Raw genomic sequence first — 11,448 nt, forward strand, 5'->3', positions numbered from 1 at the left:
AGACGGCGCCAAATGTTTTGGGGTTTTAGAGTTACTTCACTAAGATTGATTTCTCTTCGGCTGTACCTGCAGACAAATGGAAGCTTCGGGGGTTCGGAGTTCCGCCTCCGACAATCAAGTTAGTAAAGAGTTGAAGTAGGGTAAATGTGCAAAAAGTAAAAGAATCTTCTTGGATCCCGAGGCTGGTGTTTTCTCTGATGTAAGAGAGTATTGAATGCTGTAATGAATCAACGTGCCCTTAAAATGGCGTAAATTTTTTCCTATTTATAGGGCATTGGGAATCAGTGCCCCTTTTCTAGGTTATCAACATAGATAAATGGGTTGCGCTGCTTTTACGGCGCCTTGGGATTTAGGCCTTGAAGGCCGCCTTTATCCCTAATAATAGGGGATGCCATATGTCAGCTGGTGATTGGTCCTCTTGGGACCTTTCTAAGGATGACACATGTCACCTTCTAATTGGATCACGTGGTCTGGGTATTTTTACCCAAATCAGATATAATAATATAGAAGTTAATGGGTTAGTTAAGAGTTAATGACTAACAGAGCTTAATACCATTAGTCATAAAGGATATTTGTTGAATTATATAAAAATCCAAGGGTATTTGGGAAATTTTGAAAACAACGGGATTGAATTTGTTAAAACTTTGGGGTATTTGGACTATCCGGTGAAAAACCATTTAAAATAAAATAAAATTGAAAGGAGATTGGAGGCAACAGGCAATGTACCCGTCCTTCCTCCTCTTTTCTTCATTGAAGCGGCTAATCTGAATTCTCCGTTGAAGCGAGTTGTGAGCCTTCGCTCCTCCATTGAAGTGGCTTGTTAGCTTTACCTCAATTGAAGCGTAGGTAAGATGTTTTTCTCAATCATCGTATATCAGTTTCACAATCTATCTTTGATCGATAATTTAATTCAATTTAGGGTATATGAACGTAGATTGATTATTGAACTGTTGGTTATCAATTAATTACTGTAATGCTAATAATTTAATTTGATAATTGAGTACAATGTGGTTTTAATGTGATGCAAATCCCTTGAATTTTAGATGAATATGGAATTTTCTTCCTGGATCAGATTGATTATTGAATTATTTGCTGCATGTTAATAGTGTAAAATATGTGCTTTTCTTTTCCTTTTGTTATTCAAAATCTTCTGTTATTTGGATATTGGTAAAGTTAGATCTTGAATAATTATTTATTTATTTATTGTTTCATACATATGATAAATTATAATCTGATTATAAATATGTCCAGAAATCAGTGTCATCTTGTTCTATCTCTATTAAGCACAATTGCGGAAGTAACATTTTTTCTTTACCCTTCTAGTAGTTGTGCCATTCTCATCAATTCACAGAAGACTTTTAAGATAAGATGCACTTGTCAAATGGTTGGTTCGGAGAATAGCTCTCGTTTTAGTTCTGCTTTCATGGTAAATTTTATAGTGAAACATTGAAACCTGAAATAAGCATGCTATCCACTGATATACTTGAGATTGGGAAAGCTTTGATGGTTTTCGAAAAGCTTAGCTTCCCATTTTTTCATAACGAGTTAACATCCTCTTCCTATGGAATACTAGTAATTCTTTTATCCCTGTAGTAGAAAAAATAGAAGCATGTTCATGTGTTTTAATCAATCCCTCTTTACCGAGCAAAGGATATTAAATTCATTTACGCTTTGTTTGGATAGCAAAGAAGGAAGGAAAAGAAGGGGAGGTAAAAAGGAGGAAGGGAAGGAAAAAGAAAGGGAGGGGGAGGTGAGCTCCATTTTCACTCCAAATCTTTCCAATTTTGGAGGGATTATGCTTATTAAAGAGAGAGGGAAAATGGATCCCCCCCTCTCCTTCCCCTTCCTTCCCGCAATTCTTTACCCAAACAAGAGAATTTGTCCCCCTCTCTTTCTCTTCTCTTCTTTTCCTCCCATTTCCTTCTATCCAAACAAAGTATTAGGTATTGTGACTTAGCGTGTTCGTAATATGCATATTTGACTATAGCAATGCAGCCGTTTTGATGTTTGAGTGTTAGTTTTTGTCTTTTGAGATTTATCTATGTGGATGAAGATTTTTCATGCTCTGCTGACAAACTAACAATTCCATGTTTGATTTGCATTTAAATTGTGAAGTATGTCATGCAAGGGTCACCCATACTATTAATAAACAACAAAAGAAAAAAAAAATATTATATACAATTTTGGTTATTTTCTATAGTTCTCAAATATCTAAGAGATGAATTTTCTGATGAATGTCTTTTTAATGTTGCTGCCATGCTTGTGTTCTGTAGTTATCTAATTAAGGATGGTTGTCAAGTTTGATGTAGATTTAAATGAGCCGCTGGTTTTCCAGGTATGATTTTATCACTTATTTACTTGCAATAGATGTTTAATAACTCAGCAAGAACTGATATTTTGTGTACCATGTCCTTTTCTATTAACTAAGTGTTAGTTGTTGCATCCGTGTCCCCTTGTGTAGCAGCTTATTCTACTTTCTTGTATGATAATTTATGCCACGTTTGTTATTAGTTTGCTCTTCCTTTCAAAAGTTAATGAAATCTCGTCATATCTATGTTATATACACGCTTCCTTTTTCACCTTCTATAATCAGATGTTATTTTTTGTCTTCTTTTGTACTCAGGACTTCCCTCTTTCTCTTCTTAATTATGTTATTTCCTCTCCTATACTTCTTTATTTTTTATTAGTTGACACATTTTGACTTTGGCACAATCACATAAGCTACTTTGACTTCATTTTGTAATTTGAAGAAACATGTCAACTAATATGAAATGGAGTTATCTTCACTAGTAATATAAAACATTTGGAATTGCAGGTTGGCCATCTTGGAGAAGCTTATGATGAATGGGTTCATCAGCCTATTGTCAGCAAGGAGGGCCCTCGCTTTTTTGCAAATGACAATCTGGAGGTAAATCGATTATGTTTACTACTTGTGCTAATTTTTAACTTAAAAAGTTTAACGGCAATTAATTGTTGCCTGTTTGGTAGTTCACTTTGTTTTTATAGCCAGTAATATCAGGTGTTTTTATTGGTTTTTTTATGGAGCTGTTATCATTTTCTGTTAATATAGAAGTTTTTATTCGACTTTTCGCTGTTAGTTATAATAGGTGAAATGAAATTTTTTTTAAAAATATTTTTTTTACTTATTTTTTTTTTTTGGTGATGTAAAAGCTGTAAAAAAATTTGCTTTTGTCAGCTTTTAATTTTTGAAACATGTTGAAAGGCGAATACCATATTATTGGGTGTTTGAAATGACTTTTATTTGGGTGTTTGACCATATTATTAAGTTGAAAGGCGAATACCAATCAAAACTTCAGGCAAAAGCCATTGGTTAAACATGGCCTTTTTGTGGCGAGGCCGATTTTGTGGAGCTTTGCCAAAAAACGTTTCTGTGGTTTTCAACTAGTTTGCTATAATTCCAATGTCTAGATGGCTATTAAGCTAGAGAAGTCACATCTCATGGACCTCATACCAATCTGAATGATGAATGTACAAAAGGCTGAAAATAAATAATTTGAACGAAAAGATGTTAGGGTTCAAATAGGTCTATACAACTATGTAAACCTTGTTTTGATGGCTAGTGTTGAAGGCTCTTCTTTGCAATATGATACTGATTAGAGTTGGTTGGTAGGCATTATACATTAATAACTTATAGAGGAATTTATCTCTCTTTTAATTATTATTTTTTTTCTGAATATGGGTCCCATTTAAATCTTCTTCTTTATTTTCCACCCTTTTAATAAATTGTGCCATTGCTCATGGAGCAAGTAAATTGAGATAGAGCGAGTGTTAGTTTTCAGCTTGTTTCCAATAAGCTTAGACCTGGCCTTCAAGTTCTATTAACAATAACCTACGTTTTGAATTTACTCATTCCTATGCTTTGTGATCCAATACAAACTTGACCATCCTTGGAGCGGGAGTATATATTTATATTTTATGAATGCTTTTCATTCTTATAGAACTCTTTAGATTGCATATTTGGTGTGCAGCTTTAAAAATGATGGCTTTATTGTCTTACAATATAAACATAACTTACCTTCTTACCCTATGAAATTAACTATTAAGCATCATTTTGTCTCTATTTTGGCTAGTGAGCCAAGGATCTAGCAATGTGGCATACACATCTTGACGTTATACATGGTTTCTCCAATATTTATCTATCTTTTAGACATTTTGCTTCTTACAAAATAAAATTTTATGACATGTGATTGTTATTTGGATGACTTAAACCTGTTATGAAATTCAATTAAAGAGCTTTTTAAAAGTTGGATAGTTATCATAAAAAGATTGTCGTTGCTGTTTTGTGGCTATCAATTTCTAAGCACTTGTTTTGTACAATTAAAAAGCATGAATTAAAGATACACCAGCAATAGTGTTAGGTAATGCTTTTTATTGCAGTAATGTGAATGCATGATCTCTTACCTAAATATTGTCTATGTGAAGTTTTTAACTCGCACTAAGTGGTGGGTGATTCCGCTGGTATGGCTACCAGTCGTGTGCTGGCTTGTTTACGTAGCTATGCAGAGGGGCCTTACCCCTGCTCAAGCAGCAGCAGCAGTAGTCTCTGGTATCGTCCTTTGGTCACTGATGGAGTATAGTTTGCACAGATTTCTGTTTCATATAAAAACACAAAGTTACTGGTTAGCTCTCTCTCTCCTCTGATCGTATGTGTTTCCCCCTTTTCAACTCTTTTAAGGCATCCCTTAAATTTGCTTATATAAGCTTCGCATAATTGCTTCTATGATTTCTATGCTTGGGATTAGATACTCTATTTCAAAGTTGGTAAAATTAATGCTAAAATGAAACCACAATTTTATTGGTAATAAGGATGCATGTTATTGCTTTAGTGATCCTTTAATATGGCATGGAACTTTAATTAGACGACTTCCCAGTGAACTTCATTGGTAAGGATCGGGAATTTCCTAGGGAATTAGAATCTGTATTACCTTCCTTTTCTCATGCTAAAGTCCTTGACTTGTGCAGTTGCGCATGATCTCCAATGATATAGTATAGGCTGGCTTAATAATCAAATAGTAGGAGTGATTGGATGACTGGATGAGAACAAATGCTACTTGTAAAAGTTGCAATTATTTGATTGAAGTCATTGAGCATAATGGTGGATACCTCAGATTTTAAAGAATTATCTGCTTGTTTGTCTCTTTTAGTATTATCACTGGCAGTTTATTTGAAGTGGATTTTCATGCAAGAACTGAATTTATGTTTTTCTTTTTTTTTTTCCCTTTTCATTCAATTTTTTGGCTTAAAGTAGCAACATTATCCTTAAAACTTTTTAGTATGAAATACGATTCATCTAAATGTCCAATTAGAAGCCACAATAAAATTGGAAAAAGTTGCACATAACCTGACATGAACGTGAACTACACCAAAAATTTGGTAATAGCCATTTGATACACATCTGTTTGACAGAACCAAAAATTAAACACTTTTTCTCCCTTTTTTTTTTTTTTTTTTTTGGGGGCACCATTTGGACTTCAAGGTCTTTCACTATTCACACTGTCCTTTGATCGTATTAATTCTTTACGTAAGGAAAAATATCTTGCCAGAATGGTCTCAGTATGTACTTTTAAAATATCAACTATTTGTTATCTATACTAGAAGATAATCAAAGATATTCACTATTATATTTATGCATCGGTAAGCTTATAACGCCAAGTGATACAATTACAAAAGCACCCAGTATGTATTATTAAAATTGTTTATTATTGGTTTATTTTAGTAAACTAAGCGACCCTAGTTCAATCTTATATGACCTCACGCAAAATTGAACTGGTGACTCAGAGAACATTCAAGGTTCTTGATTTAAATCATTTAATTTAAAATCAATTAACTACTTCATCACTTTAGATTCAAATGACACCTGCTCTTAATTGGAATAATCCAGTGTTAAATTGTCTAATGAGTTTGTTTAGGTTACTTTTATTAATCTTATTACTTAAGCTTAAAATGGCATCTTATCTTAACTGGAGTAATCTTCTTTAGCTTAAAATGGCATCTTCTCTTAACAAAAATAATCCAGCATTAAATTGTCTAATGAGTTTGTGTAGGCTAACCTTCAGATTATGAAGGTGTGTTTGTGTCTACATATGCGTGCGTGTATGCCCGTGTACGTGGGTGGGTGGGTTTGTGTGGGTAAGCATGCGCAAAACCAGTTTTTGGTGGCCTTTTTGTCATGATTTTATAATCCTGGAGATAAGTATTTCAGCGTACCTAATTACCAGATTAGAAAGAGGGGGTGTAGTTCCCACAATGACTTTCAAAGCTTTGTACAGTCCTGCGATAAATGCTCCTTATTAATGATTGGTGTTGGCATGTGTGATCTCCTTGCTTATTTTTCCCTGTTCAATCTTTGGGATAGTATTGAGAAAAGACATCTAATTAGATTAATAATGAGATAAGAGAATGAAGTGCCAATACAAGGGCCTTTGGGAGATAAACTATGCAAAAGAAGAGCAGAAAGAAAAAAAAAACCCTATCCCTCCCTTAGACTATGAGACCTTGCCATAATGATAAGAAAAGAACAACACAATTTTAAAGTAGCAAAAAAACCTTTAATTAATTACGATAAAACCAAATAATTTTGAGTAACAGGACAAATGCCAAATGAAAAAAAAGGCTATTAAGCACAAAAGTCAGCTACTGCCAATGCCAGTGACAGCTGAGCAACGCAGAGGGAATCCTAGATGTTACTATGCTGGAGGTTTACAGGTGGCATTGACTCCAGTGAGATGCTGAGACCACGCAGACCTATCTTGTTTTCTCTTTTTCTTTTCGATATACATAAAGGAAGGTCAAAAGAGAGTAGAGAGGTGAACACTGAGTAGTGCTTAGCTACATTGGTTTTTTGTTCCAATATGGATTTCCTTTTTTAAGCAAGGAAAATGATAAATGTAGCCCTAAGGGCTACATATAAGAAGCCAAAAAGAAAGTTTATAACTAATCATTACTTACACCCTTCAACTCGTGTTTTAGTCATGAATTTTAAAATTTATACTGTTTTAGGAATTTTTTTTAGTGTTTATATGTAGCCCTTAAGGCTACATGTATCATTACCCTTGAAATAGTGGGTTCCCCCCCGATCCCCCTCCTTCCCTTTGCAGGATTATCGATACAGTTTATATTCAAATTATTTCTACTATGTTTTACATGTATGTAGGAAGTTTGCCAATCTAAAAGTAAAAGTATAATAAAAATATAGTAATTAATTATTATATGACATCTCTAAATCGAGGCATTTTTATTCACTTCAAAGAGTTTTGTCTCTAATCACAGGTGCATTCACTAACCCTTAATTTATGCATTTTTTATTCTTTTCTTGGCTTTGGTGGAGTTTATTTTATTTTAAAAAACTGGGTAGGATTGGAAAAAACTCAAATAATGTTCATCTTTTATGGTTTTCATCACACACGATTATGTAACATGATCAGATTGTTTTACAACTATGTCAGTCTTGCTATGAGTGTCCGGTGCTGGAGATCATTCAAGTGTGAGATATGTTAGGGTGCAAAATATTGGAACAAGGACTTTTTGTAAAACCTGTATATGAATGCATGAACAGATTCATGATTTAAGAAGACTTTGTGCTTTACACAATAAATGTAAATTTCATGCAATGTAGGTTGTTGAATTCTTATTGTGAGCATACATTGTATAATTTCTTGTATTTTCCATTTTACGAATATTTGGTACAAGATAATTGAAGTTTATGATTGAAACTTAACTTATTAAGTATAGATTTCATGTCTTTGTTGGAGTTCTGAGTCAATATAGAGTCGAAGTTCAAAGTTTGACAAATGGTTGCAGGGCAAACACCATGCATTATCTTCTTCATGGTTGCCATCACAAACACCCCATGGATGCTCTGCGGCTTGTGTTTCCTCCAGCAGCAACAGCAATTCTTTGCATACCAGTATGTCTTCTTCATTTTATTTATCGTTGCAAAGTTAATATGATATTAAACATATAATGTTAAGTTAATAGTAACATATAACAGAGTTATTTTGTTTGTCAGGTGTGTGACAATTGTATGGTTATAAGTGTGACCTTAATTATAATATAAAGAATATGGGCTCATGTTTATGAATAATTTGGGGATTACAGAATCGAAATTTTTATTTTAATTTTTTGTTAATTTTTGTTTTTTGTTTTGTTTTTTATTTTTATTTATTTATTTATTTTTTAACATAGAACTAAAGTGACTTGTTTAGCCTATGTCATGAGACTGTTCTTCTGTCATGAGAGTATCAGACCACCTCATGCTAGAAATTACTAATATGTACTTATCTCAAGAATCCTCGTATACCCTAAAGGATTAAGTGAGCTTTGCCTTAGAAAAGTGATGATTTTACAAAGGCCCACCTTTTGATCAAATATATTGGATGCTATATATGCCTGAATTCTTGCTTTTGTACATTCAATTTCCTCAGGAATTTATGTGTTGCCGAGAAGTGATGCTGTAACTCAGTAACTGTGGAAGGATAACTATACTACTGATTATACTTCTTATATGATGTCTAGGTCATGTGTATTTTTCTGACTAAACTTAGTCATCATAATGAATAACTTCTGTATCAGTACAACTTGTGATGATTGGTTAAGGGTATTGAAGGGGTGCTTTATAACGAATGGGATGGCAATACTATCATTGTTGGGCTTTTTTGTTCCCAACAATTTTCCTGGTTATGTTGTCTTTTCATTTTAAAACCGTATAGCTGTTGGCGTTTGCTACCAAAATCACCTGAAAAACAAAGTGCAAAACCATGATTTTAAGGAAAGAACTGAAGAATTAAATCTTTTTAAAATAGGTAGAATTCAGTAGTTCAATATCAAGGAAACTCTTTACCCTAAATCTTACAGTTAGTTGGCTTTCTTATTGATTGCTATAAGTAGAAAAACATCATGTTAACAAGGAAAATTGATTTTGTAACATTGTAACAATTTTTGCGCAATGTTTGTGTAATAGTATTTGTGCCTATTGTGTTGAAATAAAAGGGATGAAGACACATTTCTTATTTTCCTTTTTCCAGACTGATATGTTTTCCAATTTGATTATCAGTTTTGGAGCCTAATCAGACTTTTTTCTACTCCATATATTGCACCTGCTTTATTTGGTGGTGTTTTGCTGGGATATGTAATGTATGATACTACTCATTATTATCTGCACCATGGACAGCCCAGCACAGGAGTTCCTAAAAAGCTTAAGGTAACAACTTCTGTTGAAGTGATGAAATGTACTAATGTTGTAATACGAAGTTGTACAATCGTGTTCTAAAATCCTATGTTATTGCAGAAATACCACTTAAATCATCACTTCCGTTCTCAAACAAAGGGGTTTGGAATCACGTCCTCCTTATGGGATCATGTGTTTGGAACATATCCCCAACCGAAAGTTGTGCGCTGATAATCGTGTTCTAACATTTGTGGTGATGTAGAGATTTTTTTGTAAAGACTGAGGAATGACGGAGATTAATTTCCATCTAGAAGCCTGCCGTGAAGAGTTTTTTACTGCCCATTTACATGTTCTTAATCTTTGCAATACTTAATGATTTAATGATTTGGATGCCTGTTATCTGTAAAGTAGTAAGCATTATATATTCTCATCTATTAATATTTTTCTTTAAAAGATAATTTCAAAAATTAAATGCTTTAGTAGCTAAGGAGCGCGTCTCCATTTATCTCCTAGATATACAAAACTTTTACTGCTGACAGAATCTCAAGAAGGAACGTCATAAAGCACTGAGTGCTGATTAAAATATTATAAAAGTTGGAATAGGTAACAAGTGTGGGCTCAACACGTGAATTAACGCCCGTTTCTTTTGGTTTAAAGTTAGAGTATTTCCCTGTTGCTTGATTTTCTTTGGTGAATCAAGGTAGCTGCCATGTCGGTCGATTATGTGATAGGTATGTCATTCCCTCCTTCCCTTCTGCCACCTTCCCTCCTTCCTTAATCTGTTTTTCCACCCATTTTTGGCGGCCATTCCCACCCGTTTCTGTACTTCATCTCCACCCATTGCTGACTCATCCTCCTCTTCCCACCAATTTTCGGCGGCCATTTCTGGCGGCTTCGTCGCCGAAATCCTACGAAAAACCCTAAGAAAAAGCTAAGAAATAAAGGGCATTATTAACCCTAAAGGGTAGATTTTTTCATTATCCTGTGAGCTTTCCCCTCTCCGTTGCTTCAATGGTGGAGACGAAGTTATGCAGAAGCTTCAATGGTGGAAGACAAAATACCTTCAACGAAGTGCTGAACTATGGTGAAAAATTGAAAGAAAAAAATGTGTGGTTAGCACCAGTTAACAGACGTCAAGTCCTTCGTTATTACCAATTGCAGCGTATAGACAAAAATACGATTATGCCTGTTTCGGGGTTTTCTGATGTCCTGCGGGAGAGTTACAATTCCGAGACTGGAACCGGACGCCTGTACCTGCAAAATAACGGAGACTCCTGAGAGCTCCGCCTCCAACGGTCAAGTTAGTACCTGATTAAGGAGTAATCAATACAGAAATTAAAGTAATCAGATCTCTCTAGGTGAGAGTGCTTAGTGTTGGTAATCTGCGTTGTTAGCGAGATTAGCCGGTTGTTAATAAGTCTGTTCTTCTCTGCTTGATCTCTTAATTATTCGGTTCTGTTCTGTTGTGTGATTAATGAGGATTAATCGAGTATTTATAGCCTTGGGAAGCGTGCAGCTCTCTAGGTTTAAGGTAAACCTAGGGCTGATCGGGCCTCTAGACTGAATTGGGCCTTGATGGCCGGTTGTCCCACTTGGCATGGGTGGACACGTGGCGTGTCTTAAGTGGTCCGTGGAGGACGTATCTGTGACTGACACGTGGCAAGCTCCTGTTGGCCTTCGTGAAGGACACGTGGCGGAACCTGGTTGGTCCACTTGTCAGACGGTGATTGGTGGATAAAAATCCCCTAATCATTTGCCCCTCACAGGTGGCACGCGACTGGTCACGTGTCGCCTGTGACAGGTGTCGCACGGTGACAGGCGACGGCCCGTTACAGGTGTCACCTTGCAGACGGCCGAGAGATTTTCCCGCCCAAATTTGAATTCGGAAGCGACCCTTCGCCTTCTCATTTCGCCTATAAAAGGAAGTGCTGACTTCGGTCATTTTCACATTTGAGAATTTTTGCGAGAACATTCGGACCCCTGAACTTGCTCTGACATTTCGGACTTTTTCTGCCTACCGCCTGTTCTGACAAGCCGACTGACCCGAACTTCCAAGACTTCATCAACCGTCACCCGTTCAGGTAACTCAGTTCTCTTACTCTTAATTTTCTTTTTATTTTTTGAAATGGCACCATGGAAGCACACGACACGCCCTAAGTTAGTGATCAGCCGGTCACCGGGGACGGCTGAATCTAGGACTAGGAGTGCCGCCTGCCCTTTTCTGGACCCATCTTTGCCCTTTATACAAAGTCCGACTGAAT

The 11,448-nt window shown here is 35.4% G+C and overlaps 1 protein-coding gene across 1 annotated transcript; it reads left to right on the forward strand.

Moving 5' to 3' along the window:
* The first annotated feature begins 661 nt into the window (after positions 1 to 661).
* On the forward strand, positions 662 to 9,659 carry LOC110686561 (dihydroceramide fatty acyl 2-hydroxylase FAH2-like). The gene is made up of 7 exons (XM_021863177.1): positions 662 to 846; positions 2,274 to 2,335; positions 2,816 to 2,908; positions 4,444 to 4,640; positions 7,822 to 7,927; positions 9,074 to 9,220; positions 9,308 to 9,659. The coding sequence occupies exons 2-7, from the start codon at positions 2,288 to 2,290 to the stop codon at positions 9,416 to 9,418; spliced, it is 702 nt and encodes a 233-aa protein (XP_021718869.1). The 5' UTR covers positions 662 to 846; positions 2,274 to 2,287; the 3' UTR covers positions 9,419 to 9,659.
* Positions 9,660 to 11,448: the final 1,789 nt, after the last annotated feature.

Source organism: Chenopodium quinoa, unplaced genomic scaffold (genome assembly GCF_001683475.1).
Source record: "Chenopodium quinoa cultivar QQ74 unplaced genomic scaffold, ASM168347v1, whole genome shotgun sequence".
Taxonomy (NCBI): domain Eukaryota; kingdom Viridiplantae; phylum Streptophyta; class Magnoliopsida; order Caryophyllales; family Amaranthaceae; genus Chenopodium; species Chenopodium quinoa.